This window comes from Bombina bombina, chromosome 7 (genome assembly GCF_027579735.1).
Source record: "Bombina bombina isolate aBomBom1 chromosome 7, aBomBom1.pri, whole genome shotgun sequence".
NCBI lineage: Eukaryota > Metazoa > Chordata > Amphibia > Anura > Bombinatoridae > Bombina > Bombina bombina.
In genome coordinates this window covers 62,228,071-62,252,260 of record NC_069505.1, presented here as the reverse complement: position 1 = coordinate 62,252,260, position 24,190 = coordinate 62,228,071, and the positions used below count along the sequence as shown (strand labels likewise).

Genomic DNA, 24,190 nt, shown 5'->3' with positions numbered 1-24,190 from the left:
TACCTAGGTATGCTCTTGAACAAAGGATACCAAGGGAACAAAGCAAATTTGATCATAGAAGTTAATTGGAAATTTGTTTAAAATTGTATCCTCCTCCCATCTGAATCATGAAAGAAAAAAATTGGGTTATGTCCATTCAATCGTATTCAAGTGTAGTATTAGAAATGATAATAAAATGTATCAAGCTATTGTTATCATTAAGGTCTAATTTGTGCAAAAATATCTCATTACATCATGAGTCACTGGATATAAAAAGGATTTTCTTTAATAGACGGTGTTTAAATAACGTTTTTGTCTAAATAATTGGAACACTACAAAATTAAAAGGTATTGGTTATTTAAGTTCTTTACAGCTTGAGAAGGGTAAAATGTGTTCAGTTTAATTAGTATAATTACATTAAATAAAAGATTAGGCATGGAGGTTTCCTTGTTTGGGAAGTTCAATGAAAGTGCTAGACCCGCCAACCTCTTCATCCGGCTGGAGACCCTCTGTGTAGTTGGGTCATAGGATGCGGTGCATTTGGAATGTCTTTATTTGAAGGGTCCATCAAGCCTTTTCACGTGCTCGCTCGTGACACAAGATAGTAAAGAAGAAAGAAGAGTCCAATAAGGCCTGTGGAAACGTAGCACAAGAGCTTGCGATTATCCCTGCCGGAGCGAGTCATCCCGGTGAAACGTTTCACACTGCCGCTTAACAGCCCCGTCACACTCATGAAATCAGAATCCTAAAGGAGGAGAGGAGGTTGGGTTTAATCAAGGACTTCATAAAAGACAGCACTGTGAGCATTTACCATGGTTACTGATCAGCTGATTATTTCACCGGAGAAACACAGTAGTATACCACTTGTATAGTGTCAGATGCTCTTTAGAGAACTTACCATCTCTCATAGTCAAAATAAATCTTGAACTGCCTTGATTTGCTGCTGCAACTACAATCCACATGACCAGTTACCCCAAACCTTATGTCTCTGCACCCTCGACCTGTAGACCATAAGCTCTTCAGAGCAGGGCCCTCTTAAAGGGATAGTAAACCACAAAATTGTATTTTATGATTCAGATAGAACATACCATTTTAAACAACTTTCTAATTTAATTCTATGATCAAATTTTCTTCATTCTCTTGTTATCCATTGAATGGACAGCATTGCACTACTGGTAGGAAGCTAAACACATCTAGTTAGCCAATCACAAGAGACAAACGTGTGCAAGCACCAATTAGCAACAGCTCCCACTAGTGTATGATATGTGCATATTCAGTTTTTAACAAGGAATACTAAGAGAACGAAGCACATTTGAAAATAGAAGTGAATTTAAAAGTGTCTTAAAATGACCTGCCCTATCTGAATCATGCACGTTTCATTTTGACTTTCCTATCCCTTTAATCCTGCACTAGATTTGTTAAGTCTTATGTATTTGTATCTTACCACAGATCTTTACAAACCTCTGTACTCTCTGCTACAGAATTTTGTGGCGCTTTATAAATAAATGATAATAATAATTAATCCCACAAGGATCAATATGTACTTGTAAATTTATGTAATGCCTTTAATTGTATTTTCCACTGTTTGTTATATTATGTATTTCAACAATAAAGGAAATTAAAAAAAATAATACCACTTAGGGTGAAGATCCCCATACTGTTTAGAAACGAGAAATCCACATACTGTTTATAAAGGAGAAACCCACATACTGTTTAGAAAGGAGAAATCCACATACTGTTTAGAAAGGAGAAATCCCCATACTGTTTAGAAAGGAGAAATCCCCATACTGTTTAGAAAGGAGAAATCCCCATACTGTTTAGAAAGGAGAAACCCACATACTGTTTAGAAAGGAGAAATCCCCATACTGTTTAGAATGGAGAAATCCCCATACTGTTTAGAAAGGAGAAATCCCCATACTGTTTAGAAAGGAGAAATCCCCATACTGTTTAGAAAGGAGAAATCCCCATACTGTTTAGAAAGGAGAAATCCCCATACTGTTTAGAAAGGAGAAATCCCCATACTGTTTAGAAAGGAGAAATCCCCATACTGTTTAGAAAGGAGAAATCCCCATACTGTTTAGAAAGGAGGGAGATGCAACATTAAATTATGACAAATTAGAGGGTAAATGTTTTCTGTGCAAAAACCTCTGATTTTTGGTGAATTTTAATTAAAGGAACACAAAACCAGTCCCTTTAAATTTTAAAAGGACCATTAAAGCAAAGGTCAATTTTGAGGAATTAGTGCCCGGTTTTTAATAATCCTATTAAAAACAAGGGCACTTTAATTAATCAAAATTGACATGTCAAGTGTTCTCTTCAAAAGGGTACCTTTTAATCCTGAAAGCTGCTGCAGCGATTCCCCCGGCCGTCGCAAGTGCAAAATGACGAATCCGGCTTCATCCAATACCGACGTTCTCTCAGGCCATGATACCCCCGTGATTGGAGGAAGCCAGATTTGTCATTTCTGACGTAAGCAGAGGCTTCCGACGTCCAGGGGAATCGCTGCAGCAGCTTTCAGGATTAAAAGGGGAGTTTTCGAAAGAAAACACTTGAAATGTCAATTTTGATGAATTAAAGTGCCCTTGTTTTTAATAGGAGTACTTAAAACCGGGCACTAATTCCTCAAAATTGACCTTCACTTTAAGTACAGTAGAATTGGATTAATAACAAGTGCAATGCAATAACATTCAGTCTTCAAGGGCTTAGAAATTAGCATAGGTACCTTAAAGGGACAAGGAGCCCCACAAATTTATTTCATGATTTAGGTAGAACAAACCATTTTAAACAACTTTGCAGTTTACTTCTATTATCAGATTGGATTCATTCTGTTAGTATCATTTGTTGAAGAAGCAGCAATGCACTACTGGTTTCTGAATAAACACAAGGGTGAGGCAATGAATAAAAATATATATATATATATATATATGCAGCCACCAATCAGCAGCTAGAATCTCGGTCTCTGCTGCTCTTGAATTTACCTAGATAAACCTTTCAGCAAAGGATAACAAGAGAAGGAAGCAAATTAAATAATAGAAGTAAATTGCAAAGTTGTTTAAAATGGCATGTTCTTTCAGAATAATGAAAGAAACATTTTTGGGTTTCATGTCCCTTTCATCATCCAATCAGAATGCTAATCCCAAGACTTACAAGAAAAGCATGCATCTGGTATGTTAGGGCGCAATCACTTTATTTCCCATCTCTCTTTAAAGGAAGTTGCCTATATAATATCACAATATTATGGTGAAATCCCTCAAAATAAGAGCAAAGTGTGAACAGAGCACAGATTATGCTGATTGGCTGTTATTTTGGGGGCGTTTCTCAAAGGGCACTTGTTCGAATGAGAGGAAAACATCTGATTTTACTACTTTTTTTTACATAGCGATTTGATATTTTCTATTAAGATTTTTACAGATATGCTGCGTCACCTTTAAAGGGACACTGAACCCAATTTTTTTCTTTCACGATTCAGATAGAGCAGCAATTTTAAGCAACAACATAATTTACGTAAGAACTTACCTGATAAATTAAATTCTTTCATATTGGCAAGAGTCCATGAGCTAGTGACATATGGGATATACAATCCTACCAGGAGGGGCAAAGTTTCCCAAACCTCAAAATGCCTATAAATACACCCCCCACCACACCCACAATTCAGTTTAAAGAATAGCCAAGTAGTGGGGTGATAAAGAAAGGAGTAAAAAGCATCAACAAAGGAATTTGGAAATAATTGTGCTTTATACAAAAAAATCATAACCACCATAAAAAGGGTGGGCCTCATAGACTCTTGCCAAGAAATGAAAGAAATTAATTTATCAGGTAAGTTCTTACATAAATTATGTTTTCTTTCATGTTATTGGCAAGAGTCCATGAGCTAGTGACGTATGGGATAGCAATAACCAAGAAGTGGAACTCCAAGCAAGAGTCACTAGAGAGGGAGGGACAAAATAAAAACAGCCATTTCGCTGAAACAAATAAATCCACAACCCAAATATAAGTTTATTCTCATAAATAAAAGGAAAAACTTAAATCATAAGCAGAAGAATCAAACTGAAACAGCGGTCTGAAGAACTTTTCTACCAAAAACTGCTTCCGAAGAAACAAATACATCAAAATGGTAGAATGTAGTAAAGGTATGCAAAGAAGACCAAGTTGCTGCTTTGCAAATCTGATCAACTGAAGCTTCATTCTTAAAAGCCCAATAAGTGGAAACTGATCTAGTAGAATGAGCTGTAATTCTCTGAGGCTGGGCTTTACCCGACACCAAATAAGCTTGATGAATCAAAAGCTTTAACCACGATGCCAAAGAAACGGCAGAAGCCTTCTGACTTTCCCTGGAACCAAAAAAGATAACAAATAGACTAGAAGTCTTCCTGAAATCTTTAGTAGCTTCAACATAATATTTCAGAGCTCTCACCACATCCAAAGAATGTAAAGATCTCTCCAAAGAATTCTTAGGATTAGGACACAAAGAAGGGACAACAATTTTTCTATTAAATGTTATTAGAATTCACAACCTTAGGTAAGAATTTAAATGAAGTCTGCAAAATCCTGATGAAAAAGCAGAAAAGGAGATTCATAAGAGAGCAGATAATTCAGAAACTCTTCTAGCAGAAGAGATGGCTAAAAGGAACAACACTATCCAAGAAAGTAGGTTAATGCCCAAAGAATGCATAGGCTCTAATGGAGGAGCCTGTAAAGTCTTCAAAACCAAATTAAGACTCCAAGGAGGAGAGATTGATTTAATGACAGGCTTGATACGAACCAAAGCCTGTACAAAACGGTGAATATCAGGAAGTTTAGCAATTTTTCTGTGGAATAAAACAGAAAGAGCAGAGATTTGTCCTTTCAAGGAACTTGCAGACAAACCCTTATCCAAACCATCCTGAAGAAACTGTAAAATTCTAGGAATTCTAAAAGAATTTATGAGGAACACCATGAAATGTAAGTCTTCCAAACTCAATAATAAATCTTTCTAGAAACAGATTTACGAGCCTGTAACATAGTATTAATCACTGAATCAGAGAAACCTCTATGACTAAGCACTAAGCGTTCAAGTTCCATACCTTCAAATTTAATGATTTGAGATTGTGATGGAAAAATGGACCTTGAGACAGAAGGTCCGGTCTTAATGGAAGTGGCCAAGGTTGGCAACTGGACATCCGAACAAGATACGCATACCAAAACCTGTGAGGCCATGCTGGAGCCACCAGCAACACAAACGATTGTTCCATGATGATTTTGGAGATCACTCTTGGAAGAAGAACTAAAGGCGTGAAAATATAAGCAGGTTGATAACACCAAGGAAGTGTCAACGCATCCACTGCTTCCGCCTGAGGATCCCTGGACCTGGACAGGTACATGGGAAGTTTCATGTTTAGATGAGATGCCATCAGATCTATTTCTGGAAGACCCTACATCTGAAGAATTTGAGAAAACACATCTGGGTGGAGAGACCACTCTCCCGGATGTAAAGTCTGACGAATGAGATAATCCGCTTCCCAATTGTCTATACCTGGGATATGAACCGCAGAAATTAGACATGAGCTGGATTCCGCCCAAACAAGTATCCGAGATACTTCTTTCATAGCTTGAGGACTGAGTCCCACCCTGATGATTGACATATGCCACAGTTGTAACATAGTAACATAGTAGATGAGGTTGAAAAAAGACCGAAGTCCATCGAGTTCAACCTATACAAATCTAAAATATATACAAAAAGCTCCAGTTAAGCTTAAATAATCCCACTAAAAGCTCCAGTTAAACTTAAATAATCCCACCCATTTAATACTAGCAATCATATCGATGAATTTTGTTTATAGACAGAAATGTATTCAAATAATTTTTAAATGTATCTAGGGTATTGGCATTCACTACCTCCTTTGGTAATGAGTTCCACAATTTTATTGCTCTTACAGTGAAAAAACGTTTCCGTTGCAGGAGATTAAATCTCCTTTCCTCCAACCTTAAATTGTGACCTCTGGTCACAAACAATTTTCTTGGAATAAACAGAGCTTCTGTCATCTCTGTATATGGGCCTTGAATATATTTATATAAAGTAATCATGTCACCTCTTAAGCGCTTTTTTTCTAAAGAAAACAGACCCAGTTTGGCTATCCTCTCCTCATAGGTTAAATTCTCCAATCCCCTTATTAGCTTTTTGGCCCTTCTCTGAACTTTTTCTAATTCTGCAATATCTTTTTTTGCGATTGGTCCCCAGAACTGCACTCCATACTCAAGGTGAGGTCTTACCAGGGCTTTATATAGTTACAGAATTATGCTTTCCTCCCTTGAGTTAATGCCTCTTTTAATACATGCTAGTATCTTATTAGCCTTTGAAGCTGCTGCCCTGCATTGTGCACCCATCTTTAGCTTGTTATCTATTACTACCCCCAAATCCCTTTCCTCCTGTGTTTGGCTAAGCCTTGTCCCATTTAAATAATACGTTGCCTGCTTATTTTTACTTCCAAAATGTAGAACCTTGCATTTTCCCGTATTAAATCTCATTTTCCATTTACCTGCCCATACTTCTAATTTTTGCAGGTCCCTTTGTAACAAAAGTTCATCCTGCTCTGACCTAATGACCTTACATAACTTAGAATCATCTGCAAAAATAGAGATGTCGCTATTTAATCCTAGCTCCAAGTCATTTATAAAAATATTAAAAAGAATAGGGCCCAGCACTGATCCCTGGGGTACTCCACTGATTACTTTTGTCCAATCTGAGTATGATCCATTTACTACTACTCGTTGCTCCCTATCTTTTATCCAGTTATTTATCCACAAACTAACATTTTCAGCTATTCCCAGTCCCTTAATTTTGTGCATTAATCTCTCATGTGGCACTGTATCAAACTCCTTTGCAAAATCTAAGTATATCACATCAACTGATTCCCCTTTATCTATATTTTTACTTACTTTCTCATAGAATCTAATTAGATTAGTTTGACATGATCTATTTCTCATAAAACCATGCTGATTAGAACTCATAATCTTGTTTACACGAATATGCTCATCAATATAATCCTTTATAATCCCTTCAAATATCTTCCCCACTATTGATGTCAGACTAACTGGTCTATAGCTTCCTGGATCATCCCTGCTTCCCTTTTTGAAGAGTGGCACCACATCAGCTTTACGCCAATCCTTGGGTACCATGCCTGAGGATAATGAGTCTTGAAAAATTAAGAGTAGAGGTTTGTCTCTAACAGTGCTAAGTTCCCTTAACACCCTTGGGTGTATTCCATCTGGGCCTGGAGTTTTATTTACCTTAATATTATCCAATTTGTTCCTGATATCCTCTATACATAACCCAATTAATGGTATGGGCTGGCATGTTCTATTTTTTTCCAAAGTATCATCCAATGGTTCCTCTATTGTGTATACTGAAGAAAAAAATCTCGTTTAGCATCTCAGCCTTCTCCCTGTCACTGTTAATCATGCTACCTTCCCCGCATTTTAATGTACCTATATTGTCTTTCTTAGATTTTTTGCTATTTATGTACTTAAAGAACCTTTTAGGGTTAGATTTAGAATCCTTTGCAATTCATTTTTCATTTTCAATTTTGGCTAATTTGATTGCTTTTTTGCATGCTTTGTTACATTCCTTATAAATATGGAATTTTGAGTCTGTACTATTTTCTTTGAATAATTTAAATGCCATACGTTTTTTTTCCTAATTTCTCTTAACACATTTATATTCAGCCACATTGGCTTGGATTTTTTATTTTTATAACCATATGGTATTTGTTGATATGTATATTTATTTAACAAAGTTTTAAATGTTATCCATTTATCCTCTGTATTTTTATTAGAGAATACTTTGTCCCAATTTATGTTATTTAATGATTTCCTTAAATCGTTGAATTTTGCTTTTTTAAAATTAAAAGTCTTGGTTAAACCTTTAAGACACTGCTTATGAAAACAAATTAATGGTTCTCTCTTCAATAGAGGCCAAAACTGAAGAGCCCTGAGAATCGCACGGAGTTCCAAAATATTTATTGGTAATCTCGCCTCTTAAATTTCCAAACACCTTGTGCTGTCAGAGATCCCTAAACAGCTCCCCAACCTGAAAGACTTGCATCTGTTGTGATCACAGTCCAGGTTGGACGAACGAAAGAGGCCCCTAGAACAATACGATGGTGATCTAACCACAAAGTCAGAGATAGTCGAACATTGGGATTTAAGGATATTAATTGTGATATCCTTGTATAATCCCTGCACCATTGGTTCAGCATACAAAGCTGGAGAGGTCTCATATGAAAACGAGCAAAGGGGATCGCGTCCGATGCTGCAGTCATGAGACCTAAAACTCCCATGCATATAGCTACTGAAGGGAATGACAGACTGAAGGTTCCGACAGGCTGCAACCAATTTCAAACGTCTCTTGTCCGTTAGAGACAAAGTCATGGACACTGAATCTATCTGGAAAACTAAAAAGGTTACCCTTGTCTGAGGAATCAAAGAAGTTTTTGGTAAATTGATCCTCCAACCATGTTTTTGAAGAAACAACACTAGTTAATTTGTGTGAGATTCTGCAGAACGTAAAGACTGAGCAAGTACCAAGATATCGTCCAAATAAGGAAACACCGCAATACCCTGCTCTCTGATTACAGAGAGTAGGGCACCGAGAACCTTTGAAAAGAGCAACAAACTGGTAATGCTTGTCTGGAAAAGAGAATCTCAGGAACTGATAGTGATCTGGATGAATCGGAATATGAAGATATGCATCCTGTAAGTCTATTGTGGACATATAATGCCCTTGCTGAACAAAAGGCAGAGTAGTCCTTATAGTCACCATTTTGAAAGTTGGTACTCTTACATAACGATTCAAAATTTTTAGATCCATAACTGGTCTGAATGAATTTTCTTTCTTTAGGACAATGAATAGATTTGAATAAAACCCCAGACCCTGTTCCTGAAACGGAACTGGCATGATTACCCCTGATAACTCCAGGTCTAAAACACACTTTACTGGGTTTGCAGGGATGCGTGAGAGAAAAAATCTTCTCACAGGCGGTCTTACTCTGAATCCTATTCTGTACCCCTGAGAGGCAATACTCTGAGTCCATTTATTTTGGACCGAATTGATCCAAACATCTTTGAAAAATCTCAATCTGCCCCCTACCAGCTGAGCTGGAATGAGGGCTGCACCTTCATGCAGACTTGGGGCTGGCTTTGATCTCTTAAATGGCTTGGATTTATTCCAATTCGAGGAAGGATTCCAATTGGAAACAGATTCCTTGGGGGAGGGATTAGGTTTCTGTTCCTAATTTTGTCAAAAGGAACGAAAACGGTTAGAAGCTTTAGATTTACCCTTAGGTCTTTTATCCTGAGGCAAAAAACTCCCTTCCCCGCAGTAACAGTTGAAATTATTGAATCCAACTGAGAACCAAATAACTTATTACCTTTGGAAAAAAAAGAGATAGCAATCTGGACTTAGAAGTCATGTCAGCATTCCAATATTTAAGCCACAAAGCACTTCTAGCTAAAATAGCTAAAGACATAGATTTAACATCAATTTTGATGATATCAAAAATGGCATCACAAATACAATTATTAGCATGTTGAATCAAGTTAACAATGCTATACAAATCATAATCTGATACTTGTTGCGCTAAAGTTTCCAACCAAAAAGTTGAAGCAGCTGCAACATCAGCCAAAGAAATTGCAGGCCTGAGAAGATTACCTGAATATAAATAGGCTTTCCTTAGATAAAATTCAAGTTTCCTATCTAAAGGATCTTTAAAAGAAGTACTATATTTCATAGGAATAGTAGTACGTTTAGCAAGAGTAGAGATAGCCCCATCAACCTTTGGGATCTTTTCCCAAAACTCTAAAGAAACTGCTGGCAAAGGATACAATTTTTTAAACCTTGAAGAAGGAATAAAAGAAGTACCAGGCCTATTCCATTCCTTAGAAAATAATATCAGAAATAACGTCAGGAACTGGAAAAACCTCTGGAATAACCACAGGATGTTTATGAACAGAATTAAAACATTTTAATATCAAGAGGACTAGTTTCCTCCATATCCAATGTAATCAACACTTCTTTTAACAAAGAATGAATATACTCCATTTTAAATAAGAAGATTTGTCAGTTTCAATATCTGAGGCAGGATCTTCTGAACCAGATAGATCCCCATCAGAGAAGGATAATTCAGCATGTTGCCAGTCATTTGAAATTTCATCAACTTTATGAGAAGTTTTAAAAGACCTTTTACGTTTATTAGAAGGCGGGATTGCAGATAAAGCCTTCTGAATGGAATCAGAAATAAATTATTTTAAATTTACAGGTATATCTTGTGCATTAGATGTTGAGGGAACAACAACAGGTAATGAACTACTACTGATACATTCTCTGCATGTAAAAGTTTATCATGACAACTATTACAAACCACAGCAGGAGATAAAACCTCCACAAGTTTACAACAAATGCACTTAGCTTTGGTAGAACTGTTATCAGGCAGCAGGGTTCCAACAGTGATTTCTGAGACAGGATCAGATTGAGACATCTTGCAAATGTAAGAGAAAAAACAACATATAAAACAAAATTATTAATTTCCTTATATGGCAGTTTCAGGAATGGGAAAAAATGCAAACAGCCTAGCCCTCTGATAGAAAAAAAGCAAGAGGCATATAGGAATGGGGTCTTAAATAATGAAAATATTTGGCGCCAAGTATGACGCGCAACAAACAGAAAAATATTTTTTGGCGCCAAAAACGTCCGGAAATGACATACTCGCGTCACAGATGACGCAACCTTGTGACGCCGGAAATGACGATTTTGCGTCAACAAACGTAACTTGGCGCCAAAGAAATCTCGCGCCAAGAATGACACAAACTTTGGCATTTTGCGCCCTCGCAAGCCTAATTCTGCCTGCGAATTTAAAAGACACTCAATTTGAAAAATAGACTAAACCCCAGGTAAGAAATAATTTTTCCTAAAAAAAACATTTCCCAGATATGAAACTGACAGTCTGAAAAAGGAAATATACTGAAAACCTGAATCATGGCAAATATAAGTACAATACATATATTTAGAACTTTATATAAATACATAAAGTGCCAAACCATAGCTGAGAGTGTCTCAAGTAATGAAAACATAATTACCAAAAGACACCCATCCACATATAGCAGATAGCCAAACCAGTACTGAAACGGTTATCAGTAGAATTAATGGAATATGAGAGTAAATCGTCAATCTGAAAAGGGAGGTAGGAGATGAATCTCTACGACCGATAACAGAAAACCTATGAAATAAATCTCCCGTGAGGAAAACCATTGCATTCAATAGGTGATACTCCCTTCACGTCCCTCTGACATTCACTGTACTCTGAGAGGAATCGGGCTTCAAAATGCTGAGAAGCGCATATCAACGTAGAAATCAAGCACAAGCTTACTTCACCACCTCCATAGGAGGCAAAGTTTGTAAAACTGAATTGTGGGTGTGGTGAGGGGTGTATTTATAGGCATTTTGAAGTTTGGGAAACTTTGCCTCTCCTGGTAGGATTGTATATCCCATACATCACTAGCTCATGGATTCTTGCCAATTACATGAAAGAAATTCTAATTTACTCTTATTATCAATTTTTCTTTGTTCTCTTGCTATCTTTATTTGAAAAAACAGGAATCTAAGCTAAGGAGCCAGCAAAGTTTTGGTTCAGAACGCTGGACAGCACTTGTTTATTGGCGAGTGAATTTATCCACCAATCCGCAAGAACAACCCAGGTTGTTCACCAAAAATGGGCTGGCATCTAAACTTACATTCTTGCTTTTCAAATAAAGATAACAAATGAATTAAGAAAATTTGAATATTGGAGTAAATTAGAAAATTGCTTAAAATTGCCTGCTCTATCTGAATCACAAAATAAAAAAATTGTGTTCAGTGTCCCTTTAAGTGATTCAGCATATAGATAAAATGTCCCTTTAATAAAACTTACTTTTCTTGAAGGAAATTAAAAAGGTAACTTAACCCTTTCACTGCTTAGCCTTTTTTCACTCCAGTGTGGAGCCAAGCTTGAGTTTTTTACTACCTACAGTTAAACCCTATTTTAAGTCAAATTTCAGTGAGCGACCCACACAAATGAAATTTTTTTTCAGCAGGCCCAGCAGATTGACAATATAGCATTATTATATTTATATGTCATGGCATGCGAGATAGCTGCGGCAAAAGCTGTTAACAATTATTTTTAAAAAATGTATCATTTTTATCTTAGATTTTAGTAAATAATATTGAAAATGGCCCAGTGACCCCTGCTGTTACTGTGATCACCTGACTAAATTGTCATCATGGGTAGCCACATGTGAAATAGGGGTCCATATAGGCTTTTAGGGGGTTATAATATAGATTAGAGAGTTCAATATGAAATAAAAGCACTTTATTCTTGCAAGGTGTTTACCGCTCCCCCCCCCAGTGATCGGCCAGACTATACCATTCCCCCCAGTGATCGGCCTGACTATACCGTTCCCCCCAGTGATCGGCCTGACTATACCGTTCCCCCCAGTGATCGGTCTGACTATACCGTTCCCCCCAGTGATCGGTCTGACTATACCGTTCCCCCCAGTGATCGGTCTGACTATACCGTTCCCCCCAGTGATCGGTCTGACTATACCGTTCCCCCCAGTGATCGGTCTGACTATACCGTTCCCCCCAGTGATCGGTCTGACTATACCGTTTCCCCCAGTGATCGGTCTGACTATACCGTTCCCCCCAGTGATCGGTCTGACTATACCGTTCCCCCCAGTGATCGGCCAGACTATACCGTTCCCCCCAGTGATCGGCCAGACTATACCGTTCCCCCCAGTGATCGGCCAGACTATACCGTTCCCCCCAGTGATCGGCCAGACTATACCGTTCCCCCCAGTGATCGACCTGACTATACCGTTCCCCCCAGTGATCGGCCTGACTATACCGTTCCCCCCAGTGATCGGCCTGACTATACCGTTCCCCCCAGTGATCGGTCTAACTATACCGTTCCCCCAGTGATCGGTCTGACTATACCGTTCCCCCCAGTGATCAGTCTGACTATACCGTTCCCCCCAGTGATCGGTCTGACTATACCGTTCCCCCCAGTGATCGGCCAGACTATACTGTTCCCCCCAGTGATCACCAGACTATACCGTTACCCCAGTGATCACATGACTATACTGGTACCCCAGTGATCACCTGACTATACAGTTACCACAGTGATCACATGACTATACTTTTACCACAGTGATCAGCTGACTATTCAGACAAAATTCATATGTTTCTTTGAGAGAGGGACTTGTCTACTGGAAAATAAACTTTATTAGGGGTCTATACACATTTTTTATTGCACATAAACTGTCCCATTGTAAGCAAATCCTTTTATTTGCTTGGAATGCTTTATTTTACATTATTTTTAAAAGATCTGCTCCGTGGTACTGCTCTAAGACCAACATCATTTGAAAGAGCCAGCGATTCTCTTTGGAGGCTTGTAGCTGCTAAGGTAACGAAGATCTAAGGGTTTGAAGATCCTCCGCACATTCATCTCCCTAACAGCTACACTAAGCTTCCTGGTTCTGCCCTCTTTGTGACGTTACCTCGTGCATACGTGGCGACGTCACCAGCACTCCCTTGAAGCCTGGGAGTGATGTCCACTAGGCCAACAATCTCTGGCCTGTGGTGCGGAGCGTTGCCGAAAACAGCGTCATGCGCCTACACAAAGCAATGTACATACAGCTCACCATGCGCATTAAATGGGTTAAAATGAAGGTCAATTTACTAATATTGCCCCACGGCATTGCATAGACATTTAAAAATTAAGAAGGGTTTAATTCATGAAAAGTTTTAAATTTATATATATTGAAGAATTTTTAACTATTTACCGCTGCGACGATAAGCGCAGCTCTCCCGTTCGCCATTTTGTCAAATTGATTGACAGATGACGATTCATAAAAGAACCAATCCTTGTTTTCCCCGGGCTGTGACAATTATGCAAAGGGGCTGAACGCCCTGGGGGGAAACAAGGATTCGTTATTTTACAAATCGTCATCTGTCAATCAATTTGATAAAATGGTGACTTAATCCAGTTCACAGTGTTTTACAGGGTATAAAACGTAAAAAAAAATTAACCCACTCATGCTCTGTGAATTATTGTTTGCACTGTTCTTCCCCAGGAGCTTTTTAATGGGTGTGCCACCCGGCTGATTTTACTGAATACCCGGCTAAATATTAATATAATATTAAGCTAAAATGATCTTATTTGTTTTAATGTTTATTGCACAGATTATCATTAAATAAATTTCTGTTAAACTATGAAATTATTTTGTGCTTTGGATAGCAATAAATATGTTATAATATTAGAAAGTATTGCACTGCCCCCACATGGTTACTTTAAAAATGACACTTGCCTGGCAGAATTTTCTGTGGAGAACACTGGTATGTTTTGTAAACATCTAGGAGTATATTTTAATTCTTTAGAAAAGCTTTTCAAATTATTTTTATCTGTATAGAAATCAAGTAGACTTTATTGATGAAGTATGTAGGAAAATCATTAGATAAGCTTTTCTAAAGGGTTAGAATATACCTCTTGCTTTCCAAGTACTAGTTAAAAGGAAAATAAACACTGAGATTTTAATATAAAAATGTTTAATTATGAGCAGTAAAACAACGGTGTGATATACTTATTTTGCTTCCTCTTCCTGTCATTTGTCTCTGACAATTAGAGGGTTACAAAAGTGCAAAAAGAAAATGATGTAATAAATCAGATAAAGTAACTTTTGCTTGTATATTTAAGCCCTGCAAAATGACTAAACACATAGTTAAAGTCAGCTCCAGAGAAGCAATGCATTACTGGGATTTAGCTGAAAACATCTGGTGAGCCAATGACAAGAGACAATTGTGTGCAACCACCAATAAGCAGCTAGCTCCCAGCAGTGTAAGATATGTACATATTATTTCCAACAAAAGTATACCAAAAGAACAAAGCAAACTTGATAACAGAAGTGATTTAAAAGGGTCTTATAATGACATGCCAATTTAATTGTGACTTTCCTATCCCTCTAGGCCAGACATCCTCAAACTTGGCCCTCCAGAGGTTTGGAACTACATTTCCCATGATGCTCAGCCAACTAATATGCTGGCTGAGCATCATGGGAAATTTGAGGATGTCTGCTCTAGGCATTTTTCGGTTCTTAGAACTGATAGAGCTCACGGCAGGCTTCACAAGCCTAACCCTGCTACATATATGTACCTAAATGGATTCAGCAGAGATAAAGAACTTCAACAAAACTGTGGTGCTAGCTGTATCTTCTCTGATAACCGATTCCTCCAAATAAAGAAACCCATGGGCGGAATTTGGCTACAGAGAAACAATAAATTGCAGCAAACAAGGGTGATAATGCATTCCAAACATTTTCAAATTCAACCAGTATGTTAATTTAATGCAATAATGAATAAAACTATTGTGTTCCCTATACCTTCAATACCAATCACATGAATAAAATGATATTTCTTATATTCCCACTAGTTTTCCTTTCCTCTCTGTCTGACTGTTTCGTGTTAAACAGATCGCTAGTCTATAAAGTCTCACCATGCCATCCAGGTACTTGTTATGGTCATCTGCTTCTTGGTCAATGTCCAGTGCCAGCTGCAGGGAACAGAGTTGAAAATAAATTACTTCCTTAAAAGTATTTAAAGTGACAGTGTACTATAAAAAATTGGTTTCCCATTAAATTGATATGAAACCCACATTTTTTCTTTCATGATTCAGATAGAAAGTTGCTTAAAATTGCTCCTATTATCAATGTTTCTTTGTTCTCTTGGTATCTCTATTTGAAAAAGCAGGAATTTAAGCTTAGAAGCCAGGCAATTTTTGGTTCAGTACCTGTGTAACGTTTGCGGATTGGTGTCTAAATGTAGCCACCAATCAGCAAGCGCTACCAAGGTGCTGAAACAAAAATGGGCCGGCTCCTAAGCTTACATTCATTGTGCTTTTCAAATAAAGATACCAAGAGAAGAAACATTGATACTAGGAGTAAATTACAGCAGCAATTTTAAGCAACTTTCTATCTGAATCACGAAAGAAAAAAAATGTGGATTTCATATCCATTTAATATGTTCCCAATGACTTGTTATATCAGCAATAGAGTAAAAACAGTATGAGAAATAGGTTTATTTTGGTATACAAAAGAACAGGTTTTATTTTTTTTACACCACTACTCATTAAAATGGGCTGAGCTTACAGGGAAAATCAGCTCTCCTTATCTTAGCACCTTCTATGCTCACAAAGGTTTTCCAGCTCTGTATACCAAAGCACAATACTTTGAGGGAACAAATGAAAATTGACATTTTATTCTTTATCTCTACTACCCCCACTGGAAGTATTTTTTTTTAGTATTTTTACTCTGCATAATTAATTTTCTTTGGTTTAATGACCTTTTAAAAGAGATTGTTTTTTCCCCCCATTATTGTCAAACTAAAACATAAAATAATTCTCATTTATTATAACCATTAGTACGTAAGCAGAAAACTAAATTCCCCATAAAATGTTTAGCTGTGTGTAGTAAATATTCTTTGAACTGTATGGGGTTTTTTGCTCCATTTTTCGGTAATTTAAAGGGGCAGAGTAAAAAAAAATTAAAAGTTCTGTGTTTAATCTTTGCAAAAAAGGTGAAACACATAATTAGTCATCTTAGGACTCCGAAGCAGCAGTGTACTACTGGGAGCTAGCTGAACAAATCACAAGAGTCTTATCTGTGAAGCCACCAAGCACCAGTTAGCTCCCAGTAATGAATTGTTTTTTGTTTTTTTTACAGAAGTTAAACACAATCATATTCAGCAGAATTGTGTTTCCCTTGGAGATGCAACATTCTACACAGTAATTGTTTGTCAGTGTAGTAGTTCATTTTTATTCCCCCTTTATTGGCCACAACTGAGGAGATACAACAAACACACTCAAGGTTTTCAAGGTGTATGTCTCTGATCTGCAAAACAATGCAAATGGTGCAAATATAATAGCGTCACAAACCGGCACAACGACATGATAATAAACCCATTATAAACAGTTTAATAAAACAAATGTAAACAAATAAATAGCCATAAGGACAGCCGCGTTTCGCATCTGCCAGGTATGTAATCATTGACCAACGACAGCATAAATGCTTTTACAGTGTTTATTTGTATTCAGACATTTTGCAATATATTAAATAGTTGCTGATTTATACAATGCATAAAACTACAAAATCAGCTGGCTGTCACTTTAATTGGACTCTGAGTTAATTGTTATTTTGTGACAGACTTATTCAGATTTGATTATTTAGAAGAATTTTGTTTTGCTGTTACATTTCCTAGCAAACACCATTTTGTGCGCATTACCGCACTCTATAATAAGGAAGATCTCAGATCTCTCACCCTCCTGTTATGCGCAGAAGACACTCACCGACTTGAGCCGCGACACCTTTGAAGTTAAGTTCTCGGCGAGACGCTTGTTTTCTGCGTCCAGCATCTCATCCACTGCTCCGGAGCTTGGACCTGCAAGAAAACTGTGTGAGTCACATCCTTCACATAAAGAGCTGTAAGTTAGTCATGAGGGGGGGGAAACAAAGTGCAGTTTTAATTTAAAAAAAAAAGTGCAAGACATAATGGATTCCACTGTACTTAAAGGGACACTAAACACAAATGTTTTCTTTCATGATTCAAATAGAGCAGCAATTTAAGCAACTTTCTAATTTACTCCTATTATTAATGTTTCTTTGTTCTATTGTTATCTTTATTTGAAAAAAACAGGAATCTAAACTTAGGAGATGGCCCATTTTTGGTTCAGTAGGCTGGGTAGCACTTGCTAATTGGTGATTACATTTACATTCCTGCTTTTTAAAGGGACACTGAACCCAAAAATGTTCTTTCGCGATTCAGATAGAGCATGCAATTTAAAGCAACTTTCTAATGTACTCCTATTATCAATGTTTCTTTGTTCTCTTGCTATCTTTATATAAAAAAGAAGGCATCTAAGCTTTTTTCTTGGTTCAGAACTCTGGACAGAAGTTTTTGATTGGTGGATGAATTTATCCACCAATCAGCAAGGACAACCTAGGTTGTTCACCAAAAATGGGCCGGCATCTAAACTTACATTCTTGCATTTCAAATAAAGATACCAAGAGAATAAAGAACATTTGATAAAAGGAGTAACTTAGAAAGTTGCTTAAAATTTCATGCTCTATCTGAATCACAAAAGAAAAAATTTGGGTTCAGTGTCCCTTTAAATAAATATAGAAAGAGAACAAAAACAATAAGAGTAAATTAGAAAAATGCTTAAAATTGCTGCTCTATCTGAATCATGAAGAAAAAAAAAAGTGGGTCCCTTAAAGAGGGGGCATTAAGTCAAAATGATAGAGCATGTAATAAAAAAATCCAATTTACTTTCATTACCAAAATGTGCACAATACTTTATAAGCACCAACTCTTACTGAGCATGTGCAAGCGTTCACAGTATGTGTGTGTGAATATATAAATTTATTATCAAAGAACAAACCGGCATGAATCCTTGGTGCTGTTAAAATGAAGCTTTTATTTTACCAATTTAAAAAAAGTTTAGCCCTTAATCATAGACATGATCTTGCTTAAAATACAACTTGATTTAAACGAAAGCCTTTGCTTCTATTGGTAGCTCATTATGATCACATGATTAGCTTCTAGTCACATTTAAAGGGCTATTATACATCTAAAAAAGAATCATAAATACATAGTAGAGACAAAGCATAGGAGCTCATGGTTACAAAGTTTGTCTAGATATATGGCAAATAATATTATTACCTTTGTATTATTACCTGTGGCAAACCTAGCCACTTCTGGACTATAATGTAAGAAAGGTTGTCTATAGGCTGTATTGCGTGCTATGTATATGTGACAGACCCTTCGGTCAGAACTAAAGAGTTAACTGTGTTCAGCTTTAAGAAGCTATTCTCTAACGACAAGGTTACTAGCCTCAGCTATTGTGTACTGTCATTAAAGTTAGTGATAAACATTCCATTGTTTAATCACCTCCAGAAAGCAGACGCCTAGGTGATAAGAAAAGCCAAGTGTGTCTTGTGTTTAAGTTGTTATCTGCTAAGTAAGGTAATTCTATTGTGGCATGTCAAAGGGCGTTTGCTCTCTATCTAATGTACAAGATTCTTTCAACCCCCCAGCTGGGGTCAGATCTGCATAAATACTAGGCATAGCCTTTTTAATAAATATCATTCTGTTTTAAACCTGAAAACTGGCTGGGTCGTGAGTTATTGACTCCCAAACTGTGTTTCGTCCGGTTATTGGGAGTATTTTAATATTGCCCTCCGCTACATTACCTATGTATCTTTATGATTGCTTAGCCTTTAATATTTTGTCTAGGTGTGTTTTTTGCTACTAAGGTAATATTATTTGCCATATATCTAGACAAACTTTGTAACCATGAGCTCCTATGCTTTGTTTCTACTATGTATTTATGATTCCTTTTTTAGATGTATAATAGCCCTTTAAAATGTGACTAGAAGCTAATCCTGTGATCATAATGAGCTACTAATAGAAGCAAAGGCTTTCGTTTAAATGAAGTTGTACTTTAAGCAAGATCATGTCTATGATTAAGGCACTCATGCCGAAACATGTCAGACACTTCTGGCTAAACTTTTAAATTGGTAAATAAAAGCTCCGTTATCATTCCATTATCATTCTAAGACTGTAGATATTCAGTATTTCTCCATTTTTGCTTGCCACCGATACACTTTACTGTCAAGTTTTACTGTGTTTTGAGCATACATTTTTGATTTACTATATATATATATAATTGTTTTGTGATTGGATGATGGCTGTCACATTATACACTTTAAATTTTAAAATGTGTCAGAAGAAAAATCTGCTACTCATTTGAAATTCAAGTAAGTGCTAATTGAATTTCCTTTTATGTATTTGTTGATGATGAACTTCTACTGTATTTAAAAGGGACATGAAACCCGAAAATGTTCTTTCATGATTCAGACAGAACATACATTTTTAAGCAACTTTCCAATTTACTTCTATTATCAATTTTGCTAAATTCTCTTGGTATCCTTTATTAAAGGAGGAATACACTACGGGGAACTAGCTGAACACATCAGTAAGCCAATGACAAGAAGTATATATCAGCAGCCTCCCGAGCCTACCTAGGTATGCTTTTCAACAAAGGATGCCAAGAGAACTAAGCAAATTAGATAATATAAGTAAATTGTTAAAGGGACACTGAACCCAAATTTTGTCTTTCATGATTTAGATAGAGCATGAAATTTTAATCAACTTTCTAATTTACTCCTATTATCAGTTTTTCTTCATTCTCTTGCTATCTTTATTTTAAAAGCAGGAATTAAATCTTAGCAGCCAGCCCATTTTAGGTTCATCACCATTGCTTATTGGAGGCTGACATTTACTCACCAATAAGCAAGCATAACCCAGGTTGTCAACCAAAAATGGGCCAGCTCCTATGATCACATTCATGCTTTTTAAATAAAGATAGCAAGAGAACAAAGAAAATTTTATAATAGGAGTAAATTAGAAAGTTGCTTAAAATTGCATGCTCTATCTGAATCATGAAAGAAAAAAATTGGGTTTAGTGTCCCTTTAAGTTGTTTAACCCCTTAACGACCGAGGACATGCAGGGTACGTCCTCAAAAAAAAAAAAAGGCAGTTAACGCCTGACGTAGTACCCTGCACGTCCTCGGTGTGGAAAGCAGCTGGAAGCGATCCTGCTCGCTTCCAGCTGCTTTCCGGTTATTGCAGTGATGCCTGCACCGGACATTAACGGCTAAGTTCGTTGGTGGGTGGAAGCCGGTGTGGGAGGCGGGTGGCGGCCATCGATGGCCCTGGATGATGCGGAGGGGGCGGGATCGTGGGCGGGGATGGCCGGGAGCGCACGCACGTGTACGGGGAGGCGGGCGCGTGCACGGGGAGGGAGCGGGTGGGAACCGCTATACTACAGAAATATTTTATTTAGAAGTGGGGAAAAAGGGGGGTATTATATTCAATATAGCAAGATCGGTGGCTGGTGGGTTGTTAGTCTGTGGGGGGGGGGGAAGCTACACTACAGAAAAAAAATAAAATAAAAATAATAAAACCATTTTTTTGTGTGCAAACTGGGTACTGGCAGACAGATGCCAGTACCCAAGATGGCCCCCAATAAGGCAGAAGGGGGGGTTAGAGAGCTGTTTTGGGGGGTGATCAGGGAGGTTGGGGGCTAAGGGGGGATCCTACATAGCAACATATGTAAATATGCTAAAATAATTGTATTAAATATTCAAAGATACCTTTTATTTTAGTACTGGCAAACTTTCTGACAGTACTTAAGATGGCGGGGACAATTGTGGGGTGGGGGAGGGAAGGGTGCTGTTTGGGAGGGATCAGGGGGTGTTATGTGTCAGGTGGGAGGCTGATCTCTACACTAAAGCTAAAATTAACCCTGCAAGCTCCCTACAAACTACCTAATTAACTCCTTCACTGCTAGACATAATACACGTGTGATGCGCAGCAGCATTTAGTGGCCTTCTAATTACCAGAAAGCAATGCCAAAGCCATATATGTCTGCTATTTCTGAACAAAGGGGATCCCAGAGAAGCATTTACAACCATTTGTGCCATAATTGCACAAGCTGTTTGTAAATAATTTTAGTGAGAAACCTAAAGTTTGTGATCGCTTTTGGCGGTGAAATGGTGGCATGAAATATACCAAAATGGGCCTAGATCAATACTTTGGGTTGTCTACTACACTACACTAAAGCTAAAATTAACCCTACAAGCTCCCTAATTAACCCCTTCACTGCTGGGCATAATACACGTGTGGTGCGCAGCAGCAATTAGCAGCCTTCTAATTACCAAAAAGCAACACCAAAGCCATATATGTCTGCTATTTCTAAAGAAAGGGGATCCCAGAGAAGCATTTACAACCATTTGTGCCATAATTGCACAAGCTGTTTGTAAATAATTTCAGTGAGAAACCTAAAATTGAGAAAAATGTAACTTTTTTTTAATTTGATCGCATTTGGGGGTGAAATGGTGGCATGAAATATACCAAAATGGGCCTAGATCAATACTTGGGGTTGTCTACTACACTACAGCTAAAATTAACCCTAGAAGCTCTCTGCCTACTCCCTAATTAACCCATTCACTGCTGGGCATAATACACATGTGGTGCGCAGTGGCATTTAGCAGTCTTCTAATTACCAAAAAGCAACACCAAAGCCATACATGCCTGCTATTTCTAAAGAAAGGGGATCCCAGAGAAGCATTTACAACCATTTATGCCATAATTGCATAAGTTGTTTGTAAATAATTTCAGTGAGAAACCTAAAGTTTGTGAAAAAATGAACAATTTTTTTTTATTTGATCGCATTTGGCGGTGAAATGGTGGCATGAAATATGCCAAAATGGGTCTAGATCAATACTTTGGGATGTCTTCTAAAAAAATATATATACATGTCAAGGGATATTCAGGGATTCCTGACATATATCAGTGTCCCAATGTAACTAGCGCTAATTTTGAAAAAAAGTGGTTTGGAAATAGCAAAGTGCTACTTGTATTTATTGCCCTATAACTTGCAAAAAAAGCAAAGAACCTGTAAACATTGGGTATTTCTAAACTCAGGACAAAATTTAGAAACTATTTAGCATGAGTGTTTTTTGGTGGTTGTAGATGTGTAACATATTTTGGGGGTCAAAGTTCGAAAAAGTGTGTTTTTTTCCATTTTTTCATCATATTTTGTATTTTTTTTATAGCAAATTATAAGATATGATGAAAATAATGGTATCTTTAGAAAGTCCATTTAATGGCGAGAAAAGCGGTATATAATATGTGTGGGTACAGTAAATAAGTAAGAGGAAAATTACAGCTAAACACAAACACCGCAGAAATGTAAAAATAGCCTTGGTCCCAAACGGACCAAGTGCTGTGGTCATTAAGGGGTTAAACTTATAAGCTCTCTCTCACTGGTTTTCAAACATGCCCTCAAGCCTCCCCAACAGGCCAGGTTTTCTGGATTACCTTAGACGAGAGCAGGTAAAATTATCATCTTTACTAATCAGCTGATTGTTTCACCTGTGCTTTAGTTCAGATATCCACAAAATCTGGCCTGTTAGGGAGGTCTGAGGAAAGGTTTGAAAACCTGTGTTCTATCTGAATCATGAAAGAAAACTTTTGGTTTTAATGTCCCTTTAACAGTCCTTTAAGAAGTTATGCGACACCACAAATCAGTAACCCATGATCTAAAACCATTACCTCAGTAGCAAATTATGTGAAAATGTGCCGAAAAATAAAAACACACTAGAAAAAACAGAATTTATATTTACCTGATAAATTCCTTTCTCCTACGGTGTGTCCGGTCCACGGCTTCATCCTTACTTATGGGATATTCTCTTCCCCTACAGGAAGTGGCAAAGAGAAACACCCAGCAGAGCTGTGCATATAGCTCCCCTTAGGCTCCGCCCCCCCAGTCATTCGACCGACGGTTAGGAGAAAAAGGAGAACCATAGGGTGCAGTGGTGACTGTAGTTTTGAAAAATAAATTTAAACCTGACTAAATGCCAGGGTGGGCCTTGGACCGGACACACCGTAGGAGAAAGGAATTTATCAGGTAAATATAAATTCTGTTTTCTCCTACATTGGTGTGTCCGGTCCATGGCTTCATCCTTACTTATGGGAACCAATACCAAAGCTTTAGGACACGGATGAAGGGAGGGAACAAGTCAGGTAACCTAAACGGAAGGCACCACTGCTTGTAAAACCTTTCTCCCAAAAATAGCCTCCGAAGAAGCAAAAGTATCGAATTTGTAAAATTTGGTGAATGTATGCAGTGAGGACCAAGTCGCTGCCTTACAAATCTGTTCAACAGAAGCCTCATTCTTGAAAGCCCAAGTGGAAGCCACAGCTCTGGTGGAATGAGCTGTAATCCGTTCAGGAGGCTGCTGTCCAGCAGTCTCATAAGCCAATCTGATGATGCTCTTTAGCCAGAAGGAAAGAGAGGTAGCGGTCGCTTTTTGACCTCTCCTCATACCAGAATAGACAACAAACAAGGATGATGTTTGTCTGAAATCTTTAGTTGCTTGTAAATAGAACTTTAAAGCACGAACCACATCCAAATTGTGTAACAGACGTTCCTTCTTAGAAACTGGATTAGGACACAGAGAAGGAACAATAATTTCCTGGTTAATATTCTTATTAGAAACAACTTTTGGAAGGAAACCAGGTTTAGTACGC

General features: G+C 37.5%; 1 protein-coding gene across 1 annotated transcript in view; it reads right to left on the bottom strand.

The window, feature by feature from the left end:
- Positions 1-239: 239 nt before the first annotated feature.
- Positions 240-24,190, bottom strand: part of BET1L (Bet1 golgi vesicular membrane trafficking protein like) — a 34,222-nt gene continuing 10,271 nt past the window's right edge. Inside the window, exons 2-4 of the mRNA XM_053688878.1 lie at positions 17,382-17,473; positions 15,534-15,590; positions 240-724 (exon numbers count right to left, since the gene is read on the bottom strand). Of these exons, the coding sequence (XP_053544853.1) occupies positions 557-724; positions 15,534-15,590; positions 17,382-17,473 (317 nt within the window). The 3' untranslated portion in view covers positions 240-556. The remainder of the gene's footprint in view (positions 725-15,533; positions 15,591-17,381; positions 17,474-24,190) is intronic.